General features: G+C 38.7%; 1 protein-coding gene and 1 long non-coding RNA gene across 2 annotated transcripts in view; both read right to left on the bottom strand.

Moving 5' to 3' along the window:
• The window catches only part of LOC134798131 (uncharacterized), a 148877-nt gene that overhangs the window by 29355 nt on the left and 98446 nt on the right, over positions 1-21076 (bottom strand). The window lies entirely within an intron of this gene.
• On the bottom strand, positions 16548-18989 carry LOC134797970 (transcription factor JunD). Its single transcript, XM_063770307.1, has one exon. The coding sequence runs from the start codon at positions 18871-18873 to the stop codon at positions 18154-18156; it is 720 nt and encodes a 239-aa protein (XP_063626377.1). The 5' UTR covers positions 18874-18989; the 3' UTR covers positions 16548-18153.

Here is a 21076-nt window from a genome sequence, read left to right as displayed (position 1 = left end):
ACACGAATTTCTAGGTTTTTTTACCCCTCCCCCCTCCTTGTTACACTTGGTCACATTTGGCAAGCCCCTCCCCCCTGGTGTGACGTCACATTTCTTCAACGAAATCGGCAAATATTTATTTAATATTTTATCAAAATATTTTTGACAAAAGAAATATTAGTAATTTTATAACCCAAACTGATTAAGAAATAAAATTAAACGAATAAAAACGATTCTCGTTTCAAAAACTTGTTATTTAAATGTATATTAGCGTATAAAATAATTTAAATAAATTTTCGATTACTGATGAAGTTAAAGTGACGTCACAAAGTTTGTGACTCCTCCTCCCCCTTGTCACACATGTCACATTTTCTTGACCCCCTCCCTCCCCCTAAACGTGTGATGTAATAAATGGATGACCCCTAAGTAAAAAGTAGCGGATTGACTGTATCAGGAAACATCTGGTCGACTGTCCAAAGAGCCGAAGTGAGGAAAATCAAGCTCCGTTATTAACCAATATCGACCCAACAAACCGGTTTATGTCAAAAAGTGAGGCCCAAGGCCGAGCTCCACCTAACACCGAAGACCAGATTCGGACGCCTTCCCATCCGAGGCCAGAGGCTGAGCTGCAGGTAAGCATACAGCTTAGAATCGAACGCCAAGTGTGAGCTTGGCTGACGGCCGAATGCGCGGAGTGCCGATTACGGCGCGCTTCTGTGCGAGGACGAAGGCCAAGCTGCAAGAGGGCAGAGCTTGGAATTGGTCCAGTGTAAGCAAGACCGAAGGCCGATAAAGACCGTGGCCACAGTGTTAAAGACCTTTGGGGCTCTCCTGTAGCTGCATTCGTGGGAGGCCAAAGGCCGTGCTGCAGTGGAGCTAAGATTGGAGAAGAACCAAGCATTTTAAAGGCGAGGCCAAAAGTTACGCTCCAAACAGGGCCGAAAACTTGGAGGTTCAGATAGCGGCTTACTTCTATGCGAGCGATGCGAGGCCAAAGATTGGTCTGCGAGAGAGCAAAGCTTGAAATTTGAACAATGGCCAAGCTTAAAATGAGACCTGATTCCGTTTCCGATGCCTTCCGTGCAAAGCCAACGGCCGGACCTTTGGGCGTGAAAACGCTTAATATCTGAAATTAACCCCCTTTTACACCTTTTTAAGACATTTAAACCATGCTTGCAATAATTGAATTCGCGGTGAATGACGGATGAGCTAGCCAGCTGGCAAAATTAGTCATTTCGTTGCTCTAACACTAGTAGCGCGGTTACCAAATAGAAAAGTTTGAATTTACCATCGATATTTTAGAATTATATGGTCCTAAAATACCTTTTGAATGTCTATAAGCTATTCAGACTGGCGCCGTTAAAGATCTAAACTAGATAAAATATATATTATATGATTCTGAAAGTAGTAGTATCTAACAAGGTCACGCCGATGCCACGCCGATAGCGCAGCGTCGGCGGCGGCGGCGCGTAAATTTTGTCGGCGGCGGCGGCGCGCCGGCGCGGCGCTCATATCTAACATACATACATACATATAATCACGCGTATTTCGCTGTGGGAGTTGGAAGGGGTAGACCTCGGCGGACTTTCTCTGATCAGATCGGGGAAACCTTGAAGAAAGGCCAAGAGCACCCTAAACCGGCGATCGTGTATGAGGAATGAGAGTGAAGGAATCGAAACTATTATACCCTAAATAATTCGCCTGTGCTCGCACAGCCAATGGGAACACGGATCAGCAAACAGCGCAGCTTTCTCCTCCTTAACAGCCGTGTTTACGAGCCCTGAGTCAAGACGGGCTGAACCGACGGCCGTACTCAAATGTGTTTATTGGAGTAGGTGCCTAATGAGCGCCCTTGTGGGTCAAGCTTTTGGGTACTATTAGTTATTCTGTGCTTTTGGGTTAAAGCTTTAGGGATAAAAGTAGCAAGCCAGAACCCATTTTGATTGATTGGTATTTGTAGTCCGCACAGCCGTTTGTTTACGAAGTTACCTACAATCTAATCTGATATAGACATCTATATGGATGCATCATAAGCTAACATTCTCTAGATTTGAAACCCTGAATGGCCTGAATCTTGCCGTCGAGGAATATCGTTTTAGTAATAAGTTAGTTGGTACCTAAAACGACATAGGATATTTTTTATCCCAGATTTCTTCCCTAAAGAAATGCAATGGCGGTTGCAATAGTTAAATGAGTTCAAGGGGAAGGCGGTGGGAGCAAAATGGGCAATAATAAATGCCACAAAAAATAGATATTTATAATAATTAACCAAGTTTGCTTCCCATATATATTTACGCGTCTGCCAACTGTTTTTTCCGCGCCTAAATTTACATTAACAAGACTCTAGAACAGCAACCTATTGTCTACATGACTATTGTTTTCAATCGACGTCTGAATATATTTTGCAAACAGCCAATAGATACCTAACGTCCTCAAACTTACCAATCCTAGACCATATTGTTAAGAGAATAAGGTCCACCTATGGTCAAGTTAGTGTTGCTGGTAGTACAGTCGCCATCAGATATCGGAGCGGCTAGGTGCTCACAAATATCTGATCTGAACACGCCTCTATTAGACATGACGACATGACGTTAGAGCGCGTGACTATATATCTGATGGGGACTACAATCTATGTAGTTCACAAACGTCTTTACTAGCCAAAGTTCCAAAAATGTATAAATTTACACGGGCGGGTCTAATAAGACACTGACAATATAAGCCAGGTCATAGGATAAGCGCTGGTGGCCTAGCGGTATGAGCGTGCGACTTGCAATCTGGAGGTCGCGGGTTCAAACCCCCCGGCTCGTACCAATGAGTTTTTCGGAACTTATGTACGAAATATCATTTGATATTTACCAGTCGCTTTTCAGTGAAGGAAAACATCCCGAGGAAACCGGACTAATCCCAATATAAGGCCTAGTTTACCCTCTGGGTTGGAAGGTCAGGTGGCAGTCGCTTTCGTAAAAACTAGTGCCTATGCCAATTCTTGGGATTAGTTGTCAAGCGGACCCCAGGCTCCCATGAGCTATGGCAAAATGCCGGGATAACGCGAGGAAGAAGAATAAGCTAGGTCATGTAAATATCATATTAGGTATTGGAATGTTGGCTTGTGTTTTTGAACTCGACCGTGCAATCGTTGTTAATTATCCTTATAATAAAGGAAAATTAATAAAATTATTCGTTGGTCGACATCGGACGATGAAACCGCAAGAACGCAAACAATCCTTGTTTGTTTTAATATAAATTCAATGACATATTTTTTTATTGCAAAGCTGATAAAGTAATAGGTACCTATATAAGTGTACTTAGTATTTCATAAACTCCAAAAATAAAATACTTATGTACATTTTCACAGATAAGAAAGTTCTAACAAAACAGTTTGTGATAATGCTGACCGTAATTTGCGGTTTTTGAACTCATCATAGAGGATTTATGATACGTACTGTATCGGTAAAAACTACTAGGTAATTATGGGATAAAAACGGCTGTCATAATTCCCTGATTATACAAATTAAATTGACGTTCGTTATGCGTGGTGCAACCCTGCTAGCAATAGCAAGTCAGAAAGAAACATCCTAACACGCAAAGTTTGAGGCCTCGTATTTACCCATGACCGGGGAGTCATGCCAGAGAAGTGGTGATAAATTTTTAGCTGTAACCACAGTTAACAACGCTACATGTTACTCATACTTATTTCTAAGTAATTCGGCGACAAAACACTTGTTTAATATGGTAAGTAATTACCTACCTAAATATCTGGTTACAGTTTGTAACAAAGAAATTCATTTCACAATTAATAAAGCCTGTCTACGACTACAACATCAATTAGTTGGATTGAAGTTGGGTTTTATAATAGATACTGCAGTAGAATATATAGTCCAGTTATAATAGGCCTGTTGCAAGTAACAAAGAATCATGGAAATAATGGTTTCAAAGAAACATATATGTTAATATGATTCTAAAAAATGGCCTAATCTCAGTATAAACTGAAGGATTATTAAGATATTCAATAAAATAAAAGTGCAAAATTCTCCAATCGGCCATTATTACTGAAACGCCAATCAGAAGCGTTCCAAACAGTGACGTCATCAATCCATAACATATTTCTTAGAGCAACATAGACAACCTCATTGACCGAAATCTATACGTCCTCACCAAAGAGTTCGAAAGGTGCAAAAAAAATATTATTTCGCCACTAAACATTTATTACGTACAATAAATATTATTACACGATATAAAATAGATATCTATTTGTTATTATTTAAATAAAATGCTAAATAATACGATATTTCAACAACAAACTTTTAATTATTTGGCTGAATGGAACTATCATTGCCTTGTTGGCTGTCGTAATTAGAAAAAATGAAAAATTAAAAAGTAAAACCGGCGCTCGGTGATTTTCACTCAAAATTTACATGTATCTAAATAATTCATCTTAAACTGCAACCGTGTGAGAGTTTTTGTGTAAAATGAGTTATTGTGATAAATTGTTGTAATGTATTTATCATCCCTAATCGTAATATATGGTGCTGAATTAACAATATCATTCGGATTCAAGGGAAATTCGTAACTGTAAGTATGTAAACAATGTCTACCACCCTACCACCAACTAAATAATGACGTCACAAATGGCATGCGAGGCGTTTTCGCGCGATGTTTAAACTAGCTATAATAAAATGCAATTATCTATGTTAAATCTTATGAGTATAGCTGAAATATTGTGTTTTTCGGAACCAATACAAGTGTACCGACAATAATAAAAGGGATTTCAAAATTTGTCATCAGGCCTATTATTTGATAGGCTACTATACTATTACTTCTGCCCGCATCGGCGTAGAATTAGTATATCTACCTACCTACTTCCATATTCTAATTCTAATTTCCATAAAACTATCCTACTACTTATTATGTATACATACATATATGTCCCTTGCTGGAACTCAAACTTTGGGTGGTAGTGTCATTCTATAGAACTCGCTAACTATGTAAACAAACCGCCATATTGAAACTGTCACAGAATGATGATTTCAGTATGGTGGTTTGTTTACATAGTTAGCAAGTTCCATAGAATGACACTTCACAATCAGCTACAATTTATTCCTCAGGAGGTGCATGGCAGGTAATTACAGCTTTAAGTATACCTACAAGTCCTACATACAACATAGGTAAGCACCTAATAGTACCTATTTATTAAAGGCACGAGCAAGATTACGTTCGAAACGTGAAATCCCCACATCCTCAGACGATACAAAGAATGTTTACCTGGCTGATAACGATAAGATAGCCGAACCACGCGAACTGGACACGATTCCGCTTATAAGTACGTGAGCCCTGATAACACTGATAGGTATAGAGCTAAAACACAATATAATCTTCACAAGCTCGTATCGCATAATGTTCTCATTGTTTTCTACAAATCCATAATGTACTTAGGTCCGTTTAATGTTTTTCACTTCTCATGCTCAAAAAGTGCACCTTTATGTCGTGCGTAGACGACATAAAATCGCATTTTATGCTCTAGAGCATAAAGTAAAATCATCTAATACTGACTTAGCAATAAAGTCCAAATTCTGCCATACAAACTGCCAGCCCTGCCGGCGCGCCCCCGACCGGCGCTCTCCCGATCGGCGTGCCCCGCGCCTCCGACCGGCCCAAGAACAATTTTCTTTAGTCTTGAATAAATACGTTAAAATAACCTAAAATATTTGATTTTTTGTATATTTTCCTCGCAATCGAAGTGAAAAGCAGAGTGTACAACAAGGGCATAAATGTCCATTTTTACCCTCGTCTACTATTTTGGTCTTCGCTTCGCTCAGACCAGAAAATTGCCTCGGGTAAAAAATGGGTCACTTTATGCCCTTGTTGTACAATCTACTATATATTTAGTAAAGTAGAAAGAGCTAGTTGGTAAGTAATTTAATTTCAATACCATTTCGTAATTTGTCACAATTTTTATGTAAATTTAAAACCACGTCTACCTCATTTCTTCCAGAACAGAACGAGATGTGAACATTGTGAACCTGTGTAACAAGTCTGAAACTGGTGGAATATATATAATTATGTCTAAAAACATTTTATTTAACTTAGGTTCAAAAAAGTTAGTTCAATAAGTATATGCGGAAAAGCTACCATCATAGAATATTAAGTTTCTTTTTCAGAATTTAAGTCCAGTACATATACTATTGCCAGTTTTATTAACCGAATTGACATTACAAGTAGTGATACTGATATACATCTGATATACATATTTATTTCATCCTTATCCCAAACAGATAAGAGGAATTTTACAATGGCTCTCTAATCGGATCGAGTGAAGTGGCTAATGGGGTGATTTCTTTGAAACCTCTTAAGGACTTTGTCCGAGAAATTAGGAAGGAAAACGATTACCTACAAAAACGATAAGATTTGATAAATACAAGTATGGAATACCTAAGTACCTACTATCAAATTACAAGTATTAAGCAACTATTGTTTATTTTGTAACAAAAATACCGACGAGGTATATAATTCAGAGAAAGATATGAGGTAAATTGATATACAGTACGAGTACATATTTGTCGATTTATAACGATATAACATACGTTTTTATTTTACGTAAATTATGTATACGTTATAAATACGTAGTACATGCAGTACCCATGGACTTATTGGTTTGGGATTTCCAATACATTGACACAATGAGCGTTCTTTCCAAAGATAAATAATACTCATATATACCAGAACTGGTTTTTGGTCTGAACGGCCTCCTTGAGGTTTGTGCTCTATCTCCAACTCATTTTAATGAGGAGCTGTAGGAGCGATTTTTGTGCAGTGGATCTATAATTTTAAAACAACTCAATGCCCTCAATGGGCATATATGGGTGACCATTTTGTACGATCCATGCCCCTATTTGATTAAGTACGCGTATTTTGAAATTAAATCACACGCCTCACCGTAATCCCGATCCCAACCCGCATCTCCCAATTTGTACCATCTCGACACCCACAGCGACCAAATGACAATTACAAATATTGTAACCCACAAAGGGTATATGGTGTATGTGTAACAATGCCTCATGTGACGTTTGCTGGAAGTGTGGCGAGTGTTTAAACAGCAGGGGGTCAACAGCCGATGATAACTTTATGCCTCATTGTAACCAAATCGCGTCGCGCAGTGCTAGTTAACGTGGCTGCATTGCGATTTTACTGCTGGATTTCTAGTAACATGTTGTATTACTTTTATGTGCATTCTGCAACGGAACTACTGATGCGCTGATTCTTAATAGCAAAACTTTCCTCACGATAAAGATCGTGGACTTTCTCAAAATTCCAATTGGGGAATTTTCCAAAGGTTTTGCAACTTTTAAGTTCATGAAGCTTCCGCTTTGCAGATGGATTCACGAAGATATTAAGGATTAGCTGATTTGAAATTGTTCATTTTTGCTAAAGTCAGTCCAGTTTAGGAAAAATGAAAAAAAAATTGTGGGTTGGATTTTCCCTAAATTACGTCCAATTGTTACACAATTCCTTTCGAAGTGCAAGTAGAAGTGATTCTTGCACTTAGTTATAAATAAAGACTGTCTGGCTTTTCCACAGTATAATTAACGACCTGAAAATCAATGTCGATGATTGATCGTTAGTTAAGTGTAATGTAATTATTCAAGCAAGGAGCCAGTCGAGCCGGGGTCAATACACCAAAGATGACTGCTTATTAGAAGTTAATCGCCTTTACTCCGAAAAACACAGCGAAATACTGGCAACTACATAAATATTAAATTATTTACCAGAAACTAGAGGTACCTAAATTAATTTATATTAGATACTAGGTATACACATGGTATACACAAATATTGTATGGTCGATGGAAGTGAAAATCTCATATGCCAATTTCGCACATTAGAATTAAATTGGAAACATATTGGGTTATTTTCAGTAGTAACAGTAACTACCATGTGTTCGCTATTAAGGGGTCATCCATTAATTACATCACACGTTTAGGGGGAGGGAGGGGGTCAAGAAAATGTGACATGTTGTGACAAGGGGGAGGGGGGAGTCACAAATTTTGTGACGTCACTTTAACTTCATCAGTAACCGAAAATTTATTTAAATTATTTTATTCGCTATACAGTTAAATAACAAGATAATCGTTTTTATTCGTTCAATTTTATTTCTTAATCAGTTTTGGATTAAAATTACTAATATTTCTTTTGTCAAAAATATGTTGATATAATATTAAATAAATATTTGCCGATTTCGTTGAAGAAATGTGACGTCACACCAGGGGGGAGGGGTTTGCCAAATGTGACCAAGTGTGACAAGGAGGGGGGGAGGGGAAAAAAAAACCTAGAAATTCGTGTGACGTAATTAATGGATGACCCCTAAAGAGGATCACTGAATTCATGACAGCTGAAAAACCCATCAAAATTAAAAAGCATGTTAGTTTTTTGAGAACTTGAGAACATCAAATTTTCCTTTTAAATTCGTTTTACTTACATTAATCCTAGTACTTAACCTTTGTATAACCTAAAGGGGCCCACTGATTAACAGTCCGCCGGACGGTATCGGCCTGTCAGTTGTTCGGAACTGTCAAAATTTTGTTCTAACTGACAGGCCGGTACCGTCCGGCGGACTGTTAATCAGTGGGCCCCTTTACACTAAGATAGAACAATTAATTATTATACTTACTTGGCTGGCGCGATGACCCAATTATTATAAATTATAATTAATGCTTTTGTATGTCTATACGCCCTAACACATTTTAATATTAGCCTCAGTTTAGAAATGACACAAACATAAAAGTGTCGAAAAATTCTTAAAACTCCGACGAACGCACCATCGCTGTTCACTGTTCAACTATCTATTCGTGAACCTTATTTCAAAGGCTTAAGGTCCACCGGCGATCAGTAAAGAGTGCTGCTGTTCATACGAAGGCGACCAAACAAAGAAATTTCATTTTACACTTACAACTTACAAGAGCCGTTAGACAATGCACGCCCCTCGGTGACAATGAGCGATGGCGGCCATTCTTTATTTGAATATTTTCGGCGCGAAGTCAACGACTTCGACGCCATTTTTCTTTTCGAGTAACATGTGTAAGTGTTGCCATGTTTTCTTTTTGGGCCTGTTGTATAAAACTCAGTTTGTAACTTTGTATCGCCGCGGTGATTATTCTTTGTAATAATGTGCGTAAATATAGCTGGTCAAGCAGATCTTGTCAGTAGAAAAAGGCGGCAAATTTGAAAAATGTAGGCGCGAAGGGATATCGTCCCATAGAAAATTTGAATTTCGCGCCTTTTTCTACTGACAAGATTTGCTTGACCATCTTTAAATTTACAACAATATTTATTTTTTTTAAATATAAGAACATGTTCAGGGACCAGCTTCAGGGGGACTAAGGGAAAGGGACGTCATACCTTAGAGTAAATTAATGAGAAAATTAGCACATACGGTAGCCAATTCACAACTGTTGATTTCACAAGTCGAACAGGCCTTCTGGACACGTGCAGTCGAGGCGAGAAATGTGTTGTATACCCATAATCACGTAGACGTAGGCGGAATAGGCGGAAGTTACCTTGAAAATAAAATTCATAAGCATTTATTTGTTCAATATTTTTGGACCACGGAATTATGTACATACATACATATAATCACGCCTATTTCCCGGAGGGGTAGGCAGAGACCACGGATTTCCACTTGCTACGATCCTGACATACCTCTTTCGCTTCCTTCACTTTCATTACATTCCTCATATTGTATACACGCTCGCCGGTTTAGGGTGCTCTTGACCTGGCCTTTCTTCAGGATTTCCCCGATCTGATCACGGATTATGTAGGTGAGGTATAGATAGTCAAGCAGATCTTGTCAGTAGAACAAGGCGGCAAATTTGAAAAATGTAGGCGCGAAGGGATATCGTCTCATAGAAAATTTGAATTTCGCGCCTTTTTCTACTGACAAGATTTGCTTGACCATCTACTCGTATATATCGCAGTTGCGCCAACGTTGCGTCGAGCAGCATCCATACTATCCATAGAGTTGACTACAGTTAGACCAAGAAAAGGCTGATGCGATTGTGATAGCCAACGCAGTCCAGCGGGCTCAGCACGGTTCCATTTTTATCGACTATCACTATGCGCGTCCCTTTCGCACTTACATACTTGTTAGAACGTGACAGGCATGGTGACAAGGGATAAAAACGCGACCGTGCTAAGCCGCCTGGTGTTATTTATACGTCATAATTTCATAGAAGTTAGACGTTTAAAATAACACTGGCACTGCGTGGGCTAACAAAATTGCTGCAGACTTTTCTTGGTCTAACTCTAGAAGTCTAGCGGGAGCCGCTAGTGTGGGAAGGCCCTAAAGGGGCCCACTGATTAACAGTCCGCCGGACGGTATCGGCCTGTCAGAAAAAAAATTTGACAGTTCCGAACAAATGACAGGCCGATATCGTCCGGCGGACTGTTAATCAGTGGGCCCCTTAAGAGTCACTCGAACGTAGCTGTCACCATACAATGGAAATTACGCCCTCATTTTAAACTGACATTCTGAAATAACATGAAAAAAAAATCATTACTAATTTAATAAGTCCTTTTTCTAATATTCAAAACGATATTCCTAAAGATAAACAGACGCTTTTACTGGAACAAATAGTCTAATAATGAGCGGAAAGTCCTGAATTTTATCGAGGAATATGGGGTATTATCTAAGAAAAGCTACCTTATTGTCGATGGCGCTTGCGCCGCACAGCGTCGCGCGGCATTGTATTTATATATCGGAGCATTATTAATAATGTCGTAAGCGCCATCGACAATAAGGTCCCTTTACATAGATAACGTCACATATCATCAATTTTTCATTATTTCGACTTTTCTTGTCAAAGCGCTCTTAAAGCTATAACCGCATATTCGATCCAAAAGGCGATGTAACGCGATTTGCGCAGTGGCCGCAACCATGCGTGTGCGCAACTCTTTGTCTAAGAACAAAGCAGCGACGCTGTGACGCGCTTCCCTTGCCGCCCTAGTTAGGTATGAGGTTAATTAGCTCGCAATTAATGACGTACATGGAAAAACAATGGTTCATCAGTTAATTCAAATTGCCTAAGCTGCAGGGCCGTCTTAAACTATGCTGGGGCCCACAGACACATAAGAATTTGGGGCCCTTTTGGAAAGTAAAGAAAGCGAATTAAACTAACATTTTTCTACTATGATCTTCTATTTACTATGGGTAATCAAATATACTGTTACTGTCTGTCCTTCGGGGCCCCCTGAGGATGGGGGCCCTGGGCACGGGCCCCGTGTGCCCTTATGGCAAAGACGGTACTGCTAAGCTGTGTGTTTAGTGTTGACCGAGCGAAGCTAAGGAACCCGAATCAAGGGGCCTACCGCGAAAACCGGAATTCGCAAATTGCGGAATCGTTCTCTTTTACTCTCATTAAGACGTAATAAGAGTGACGGAGAAAAATGCCCGCAATTGACGAACTGATTTCGCGGTTATACTGAACTGGTTTTGATACGACCTTGACGAGCATCTTGGTGGTTGAAGCACATCAGATCTCAGGGTGGTATTACATCTGTCCAATATCTTGATCCAATGTCATTGCGTCTCACTCGCTCATTAAGCAAAATGTGAGACAAAATATACATTGGACAAAGAAATTAAGCATAATACCATCCTCACGTACTATTTTCACTTCATTGCGCATGCACCAGCATTCAAAATTGTCGCCGTTTTATACTGACGGAAATGGCTTGCCAAACTAACTATATATACTTAGATGGTCAAGCAAATCTTGTCAGTAGAAAAAGGCGCGAAATTCAAATTTAGACGATATCTGTTCTCGCCTATATTTTTCAAATTTGCCGCCTTTTTCTACTGACAAGATCTGCTTGACCAACTGTATATTGTCTATGTTTTCTTACAATATTTTAAGTTTGATTGATTTTGCCACTTCTGTATTCCAACTACGATCGGCTCCTTTTATTTCACTTAAATAAAATGAACATTATTAAATTTGCATTCTGTATAAAATAAATAATAGGTATAATATTTCATTCATTGGTAAACAAAATCTTAGTCACCAAAGTGTCGGCCACTTTATCATCAGTTTCCGAACGTACCTAACCTTGACGAAAGTTCTAGATTTGAAAATTCAAAACAACCGCCTCCGCTTTGGCACGAAAGAGGAAGACTAGGTAATTAATATGTAACATACACGATTTATGGCTACTGTACCTATTTCAATAAGGTATAAACTTCGAGCAACACGGAAGGGAGGCGGCATTCGCACTATTTCCCCTCTGCCGAGGTACAAGATTAGCGCGTCAATCTAATCTAGCGCGGGTAATAAAACTAGTTGCACTTGGATTTTTCACTAGACCGAGTCCAGACGCGCGCGTCAACACTGCTGCACAAAAATGCCTGCTTGCTTGGTTTTTTGTTATAAAAAGAGGTCGGGGACATCAAATTTACAAAAAGAAAGTGTTACATTTCACATGTAATATTTTTTTTTACATATCATACGTTTAATTACATTCAAACACAATTATTATATTTTAGTCTCATGTAATTGTTGGATTTATCGATTTTGCTCGCTCAGTACAAATTGCGGATCGGTCGAGCGACAAATCCGACTTCTCATCTCTCAGAATACAATAACATACTTCAACTAAAATGTGTTAGTGTGCGTGTTGTGACACTTGTCACTCGTCCGTACACAAAAAGAGATCGAGGTTTGCAAGATTTGTCTTTGACGTGTGTCATTTTCTATGTATTTGTGTCGTCATTACAGATTGGATTTTGTATGTAAGTGTGTGAGAAGTGCGACTGTGTGCACCTTTCCCCCCGCGAAAAATGGCAGAAAGATTTGTACGGTGAGATATCGCTTGGGCCCCTCCCTTCCGATGTGTCGGAAGCCGGTGTTGCTCGAAGGGTATAAATAAATTAAAATTAATTATGACTTTTGATTTTTTTTATTTAAGTAAACAAGTGCTTACAGGAATAAGTATCAAAATTTTAATTGGTGCGCGTTTCTACACTTTCTACTACACGTTTTCGACAGTTTTGGATTTGACACTGACCAGCAAATGACGTATTGTCACAGAATAAATAATGTATTGTGAAATAGCACAAAACGACAAAAAGAAAAAGGTATAGGTGTGTAAATGTACCTAAGTATTCGTTAATAGTTATTTGTTTTACAAGGGGGCAAAGTTGTTGTTTAACCGCTCGTGCTAATATTGATACCCGAGCAAGCGAAAGATTCCAAAATTGAACCACGAGCGTAGCGAGTGGTTTGAAAAATGGAATCTTGAGCGTTGCGAGGGTTTCAAAGCACGAGGGTTAAATAAAATTTGCCCCCGAGTGAAACACAAAATTTTTCACCACACCAACCCGAAGCAAATATTAAATATTAAATATCAAACAAAATCAAATCCAAATGAACGTTATTAAATATTTATCATCCAAAATCATCATTTAAAAGTCAATTCTACCAGCAAACATAAGAAAACAACTCAAAATTTGCATTTGATTACTTTGCCTCACATGTGAATAAAATCGAACTTTGCTATCAGTTTTTGAAGTGCAAAGTAAGCCTTTCCAAGCTGGTGTGGTGAAAATGTCTTTACCTGTATATCACACATGTGTTATTTGAATAGTATACCTAGTATTGGGTTGTGAATAATTAAAATTACATTTAGTAATTGTTCAGAAAAAAAAATACCGTGTTGGTTTACAAAAAGGGTTGGATTATGGCAATGGCAAATTAACAAATAATCCGATAATTGACAGCAATTTATGGCTCGACCTCATGGTCGCTAATTAGGCTAATTTGTGACATTCCCTGCGGCAATAACTGGTAATTAGCCTTTGTTGTAGTTTATAGTGACAATAATGTATTAATATTCGTGGTGTTTATTGTACAATTACTATTCATAAGTTAATTAATGATATAAGAAAAAGAGAAGAGTATATAATTTAAATAAATCGTAAAACAAGAAATTAAAATGAGTTAATGAGTAATAAATAAAAAACATAAATTCGTCAGATTAATGCCTGTCATTCCTATAGGTCTGACTGAAATAATTATAATGTTGTGTAATTCATTAACCGTGTAATATTTATTTCCTCCTATATTAATTAAGAATTTGGCAGATATCGTAGGTGAATCAAAGATTAATTGAGCTGAGATTTTTGTTAATTGCAGCTGGCTTTACATGTCCACAACTTTGGACTCCTTGGTTTACAAAAAAATAATACTGTAAACTGCAAAAACATTCAAGTAATCGTGTATACGCGTATTAGTATTGTATATAAAACAATATTGTATGTAGGTATGATATTATAGTATATCAGCGCAGTGGCGTGTACAATATTAACGGTGTTTCAGTAGTTTTGTTGCCTATATTTTCTATTATATTTGCCGCTGTAACCTTGACATCGCAAATAAATATCTATCTACAACAACTGTTTAGAAAAAGGAAATAACAGTAGTTTTTTCCATTCAACAGCCTAATTCTGAACTCAATTTGAAAATAGGCTTGTCCGTGTAAGCTGTTTCGGGTTTTGGACAGTACATTATTTATAAAGTAGTTACATTATCTATTTATATATTGGGGCAATGCTCAGGCACAATAGTGTAATGAATCTACGTGATTTATTTATCGCCACGGCACGTGCGGCTTTGGAGGGGAGCCAGTCGATACGGACCGATTTAATATAATAAGACACTGTTGTGTTGGGGCTAGAGAAAATACAATTTTAGAGGACACGGGCTCGAGAGACATTCTGGCGTATTTTCTGTTTCTCCCACATGTTACTTTATGTTTTCAATAATATATCTGATTTCTGAAACGCCTCTAAAGATAGCTAAAACTTTTAACTCATTTTGTCACGGTCTAGAATGATCTCTAAACGTAGTATAAACGAATACTCCAGTGGAGGTGTGCAAAGGATGTAATCCAAAATATATGTCATGATAACTTTGTAATAAATAAATATTCATTTTATATCAGTTATAGCAGTCTCTTTCACTTCTAGCTTTTACAGAAATGATGTCGTTTCTTCTCGTTCCAAAACAAACGTGCCAAACTCAGAGCCATTATATGTATAAAGTAAGTATGTATACACATATATTTGGCACGAGCAACCCCAATTTAGATCTCAATGTTATCTTCCCCAACCCCACGCCTTCTAAAACGAATTAACTAGATTGCAGATTGCCGATATATCTTAATATCAGTGAATAAATATGTAGTTCAAAGTATCAAGGGTTATCTAAATCATTTCCGTAAAACTACTTAGGCACTCGTCAAACATGACAATAGCAATGGATGTCTATTAGGTACGTGCGTGCGCCTATTGTGCTCCAGAAACAAAGACCACAAAGGTTTCAACAAATATTCACACGGCGATTCCGTCTTTGCCATTGTCACTGTGGACTAAGCGTTTTTTTATCCACGTGAGTCAGCCAGGACGCCCTCACGGGGACGCTCGACCGCACACATAGATTTCCTTGGAACCAATCCAATATTGTCAGCCTGTGTCTTCTAACAACTCGTTTAACGACGTCTTAAAACGTACCCTCCGTTATTCGTCTATCAACCAGTATCGATTAGCTCGACATAGGTAAATATACCACGTAACACGACTTAGCACTTCAAAAGGAATTATGCAATTAAAGAATTGCATCAATCGTTAGCGGAAAATGTAATGTAAGTATGTACGGACTTACTGTGTCCATATTATTGTATATTGTGTTCTTGGCATTGAAGAAACTAGGTGATTTGACGTAGTTTCGATCCACAAAAACTGAATGTTACGTTATGGACACGTGTGTTTATATAACAGTGAATGACAGGTTTACATCGATGTACTTGGATAAACATTGGCTTGTTAGTAAATACTGTGATGTTTTAAAGAGAACAATGCGTAGGTAGCTTCAGTAGAGGTGTTTCCTTCTTGGCTGACCCATTTAATACGTATACAATATTTTCTACGACTAAATCTTCGGGAATTCGGATATCCGACTCGTTAAGAAATTCTTGGCAAAGTTTCATTATTTTGTAAAGTCCGGTTCAAATTTGAATGCCCGGTCGTTTCTTGTGATATGTATATCTTCTTTTCATTTGAGATGGCAGGTCACAGAATATATGGGCCAATAACTGTTTCGTAATGTCTTTTCAGAATTGCGGTTTACGCCTGGTTTTATTTCTGTAATATACTGTTTATGATAAAAGGATGAAGTTAATTACTAATGTTATTTTTAGTGGTGCATAAACATTAAGCACATGGTGTTTGTACCTATTGATTATACACAACATATGCTAAATCAATTGTGATGAATCAACTTAGTTTTGTTATGTCAGTATTATGTAGGTAGTGTTACATCAAGTAATGATTGCTGCAATCAATATAGGTCACTAAGTAGGTATAAGATGATTTCATACGTCACTGATCCAAGGTCAACAAATGCTGTTTTCTCTTACATCCAGCCGTTGTTTACCTTCCGCGTTTACGTTTGTCTTTCAGTGATTTGACATGCGTCTGGCTTGAGGACAAGGGTGTATTGATCGAGTTAAAATGAAAGCAAAAAGTAATAGTATAATAATCTTCATATTTTATTTTCTCTTCTTTCGTTTTTAGCATACAATAATGTATTCAGTATAAAACAATATTCTTTGTTACATTCATAGAAATATATTATTTTAGTATAACTGTTCTTTATTTATCTCTTATAAACTTACAAATTACTGTTAACATTCTGACGAATTTTGTATAAAATAATACAAATATGTATTTAGGTTTGCTAGCCATTAATAATTTTATAAAAAAGAAAATCATTTACAGGCTTTTAAGTCTTTGCAGCTAGCTCCCCCATTAAAAAGTCTATAACAATTCAACTTGTTAATTGGTATTTATTATATTACTTACAATAATCTATAGAAGACAATGGTACAGAACAATTTACCGTAGCACATTAATGGTAACAAAAACAATTAAAACAAAGGCTTTAGTTTACAAAGCGTAGGCACTCGAGATTGCTACTTCATCCTAGTCGTAGGAGACATTCTCACTAATAAATACATACATCTCACATTCACTCTCTCACTATCAATCGGTCGCTCGATTATGAAATGCTCACATTCGTCCATCATCATAATAATACGGACGGCCTCGCATAACTTAAGTCGCGTCCTACATTTAAGAGCACCGGGTCAGTTCTCAGAAAACTTCGACGTGTCAGGGAAAATACTAGTGCGCAAAGCACGCTCGCACAGCCAGACAAACGAACATCGAAACTCACACTCGATCAGTCTTACATACAGCATTATTATGTCTTAAAACATTAAGCGTTTAATAATGAACACATTCAGCTAACTCAATCAAACAATGGCGTCGAAACACCATTGTGTGCCACAATGAAAAGTTAACCTTGTGTAACATAACATGATTCGGGGCGTCCGACAACAAAATTGAACACATGGCCGCCATTCCGCGAGGGCAGCGCAGGCGGAATTTTAATTAGCAGAACATCCGCTCGTAACTTGGTTTGATGCGCCGTTGCCAGTTCGGGGATCTTGTCGCTATCTCCTTTACACACGCCTGCAAGTCCTGTCAAAACCTGTTTGGAGGCGTGTTCCATATATTGCGTTTTAACCCCAATGACCCCCATATAACTTATTGAAGGGAAAAATTTACATTCGGGCGTCGCGCAACAATACGAATTACTGTTGGAAATCCCCTCGATACGGCAAGAGCGGCAACATCGCTGAAACGGGAAATTCGCCGTAGAACTGGCAACGTCGCGTTACCTCGTTCTGTCAGACGCGAGCGAATGACGTTGCACGGTATATTTTCCTTTCTACACTATTCTAAACGAGGCACCGCAATACTGATACAAGGAAAACAATTTGTTCTGCAACTTACAATGCGAGTTTAAGCTTTCGGACGCGTGATTACGCTAAGTACATCCCTCGAATGAAGATCCACTGAGATCGGGAGCTCGTTCTCGAGGTTTCGCCTCGACACATCACTGGCAACCTAATCTCTGAACTATCGTTAATGTAGCGACTTCAACACCTTACACTAGAATTTTTAACTATATATTACACAGTAAAATTAAGATCACAAATCGCTTTGTATGCTGCGTCCTAGCGGGCGCGACTAGCATGGAATGTGGAGGAGCTGACGCTGAGGCGATCAGAAGTGCGACTCGATGAGGCAGCCTCCGTTCGCGTGCTCCAGCACCTGCTGTTTGAGCCGGTGCACGTGATCCTTTAGTTTCACCACCATCTGTGCCAGCTCCGCGTTCTCGCCCTTCAGCAGCTTCACTTTATCCTCCAACTTAGAGATACGCTCTAGCTTGCGCCGTCTGCACTTGGACGCGGCCACTCGATTCCTCTGTCTCTTCCGTTCCAGTTTGATTCTCTCCTGCGAGTCCATGTCTATGGGGGAGAGGGGAGGCGAGTTGGAAGCGCTTGGCACGGTTTGAGGCTCGTCCTTGATCATGGGTGTCGGGTAGCGATCGACGGGCCGGTCGAGGTCCGCGTACACTCGCCGCGACACGACTGTCGGCTGTTCGGTGTGGTGTAGTTTATGTAACGCCTCTACGAACGGCTGGGCGTACATTTCCTGTTCCTCGGTGGCGGCGGGGAAGAGCACCGGCCCGCCGGGTGTAGGTGTCGCTGTTGTGATCATGCCGTTCTGGATGATGAGCTTCTCGAGCTCGGGTGATCCCAGTTTCAAAAGTTGAAGGTCCGGGGAAGACAGCAAAGGGGGTCCGTTTCGCGCTCTCTTTCCACCCCTTCCCATATCCAGGTCCAGGGTGAGGTTCCGTTTCAGATTTTCCACAGGGCCGCTCAAGGGAAACTGTTCGTCATAGAAAGTAGTCTCCATGCCGTGGCCGGAGTGTCGAACCATGTGTACGCACTGAACGTTCTGGTATCACTAAAGTCACTGCGCGAAGTTTAAAACTTTTGGTTGCGCACCGCACGTCCTCTTCGTTCAACGTTCCACTTGTTTCTAAACATTGTTAAACAGCGAACACTGCTTATATGTCAGTGACTCAGATAAGCTATTTTTAGCTGTCGCGTGATGAGGGCGCTCGCTGGTTGGTCGGGTATGACGTGATACCGCGCCGAGCTGCGCTCTGATTGGCTGGCCGGATCGTAACGAAGCGCGAGGCCTCAGCGGGGCTGTTTACGACTTCGTGCGATTACCGAGAATCGCTGGCTCGTTTTCCATTCTAAAGCCGAGAATATCGTAACGGTCGTATTATATCTAAATTTATAAAACGTCACATTATAAATAAGTACTTATTATGTTTGTAGAGGTGGAGTAAAGTGTAATAATAACAATTGTAGAAACGTAATACGTATGAATATTTCGTCACCTCTCGACACCCACGCAGTGACACGAAGAGAACATTTATTTGGTGTACCTACCTACCTATACCTATATACGTACTTGAATATGTCTTATATATATTTATAAAATAAAAAACAAACCTGCAGCGTGTATTTTTTTTTCCTTATTAGCTAAAGGCATCATTAATTGAAATATTAATATCTAGTCTCACTAACACTAACAAAACATATATTATTATTATGGTTGCCAAATTTTTCTCTCTGAATAAGTTACATAATACTTTATAACATTCAGTCAACATCACCCTTACTTTAGTAAAAATAGTTTAAAATTACTCAATAACAAAAACACTGTAGCCCACCTTCAACCACTTCACCAACTGAATGATTAAGTAATTAAAAAAAAATACACTACGTAAAAAACTATTATGTATCCACCAATCTATCCGTCATCCGTCATTACGAATCGCTTGTAAATCGTGCAATGGAAACAAACGGAGGCGGGGCGCGCTGCCTGCAAGAAAATAGTACATTGTGTATTAAGGGCGGGAAATAAGAAATTACGAACGAGTGTCAATTTTAAGCCCGACGCGAAGCGAGGGCTTAAAATGTTCACGAGTTCGGAATTTCTTTACCGCCCGTGGCACACACAATGTTTTTCATCACACTTGTAAGGAAAAAAAGGAGAATTAATAAAAACAAACTTCTGTATAAAACACTTTTCCGCCCTAGGGCGAAAATTTCAATTTCCCGCCCGCAAGCCCTACGTGTAAATAAGTGTTTTTCATCACACTTGCTCGGAAAAGATTTTTTCCGCCCTAGGGCGAAAAATTCAATTTCCCGCCCGCAAGCCCTACGTGTAAATACATCTTTTCCGAGCAAGTGTGATGAAAAATATTATGCGGGCAAAGCGGGACAGGGTCATACAGCCGCGCACGGGAGCGAGCAGTGAGGCAACACTCCTTCTCGCTCAGATAAAGTCCGGCACTAATAATAATAAGAAGGAAAATAAAGTTCACTAAAATTCCCGCGTTTATGATTTTGGAAGCCATTGTTTTGTGAAGACGATTTTATTGTTACTGTAATAAAGCTTAATTGGCCTTGGATGAAACCCTACTCGGAATTTATAACTAGAGACGAGATTATTCGTTTAATTATATGCCTACGGTCAAGATTTTAGCACCTTTGATAATCTCTTAATAAATTACGTTACTAATAAAGTTTTATAGTCAATATATTTTATTATACCTACGTCCTCTACCACCTTAAAGGTGAAATTGATATAGGTCCCTACAGGGAAAAATACAATCAAAACAAAAGATAGGGCAGCGATGCATAATAAATACGTAAAGATGCCTAAAATAACAAACGAATGTTTACCATTTTGTAAAATGTAATTAGAATTCATAAAGATAAATATTGATTAAATAAACCAACTGAAGAATTCGAGGCAGAATACATTTATCATTTTATCAGCAAAACAAACCTCCCGCCAAAGTCCCGCCTTCGTATTCCTCTGTAAATAAGCTATTTTATTGAAATATTTCTCTTAACAATATAAGTTTACATTATTAAAATTAAAAACATACAGTTTTAAACATATGTATTGTTATTTTTGATTAGAGTAGGATATAAAACCGATGTCAAAACAAAAATATATAACCAAACAAAAGCGCCATCTAGTGTCCAGTAGTAAAACTTAGACTGACTGATGTCGGTAGGCTATTCACCGATAGATGGCAGTGATAATCATTAGC

Source organism: Cydia splendana, chromosome 16 (genome assembly GCF_910591565.1).
Source record: "Cydia splendana chromosome 16, ilCydSple1.2, whole genome shotgun sequence".
Lineage (NCBI taxonomy): Eukaryota > Metazoa > Arthropoda > Insecta > Lepidoptera > Tortricidae > Cydia > Cydia splendana.
The sequence above is the reverse complement of the archived record's forward strand: the minus strand, read 5'-3'. Positions and strand labels throughout refer to the sequence as shown.

Coding starts and splice junctions, on each gene's coding strand:
- LOC134797970 (XM_063770307.1), bottom strand. CDS start 18,873: ATGGTTCGACACTCCGGCCACGGCATGGAGACTACTTTCTATGACGAA.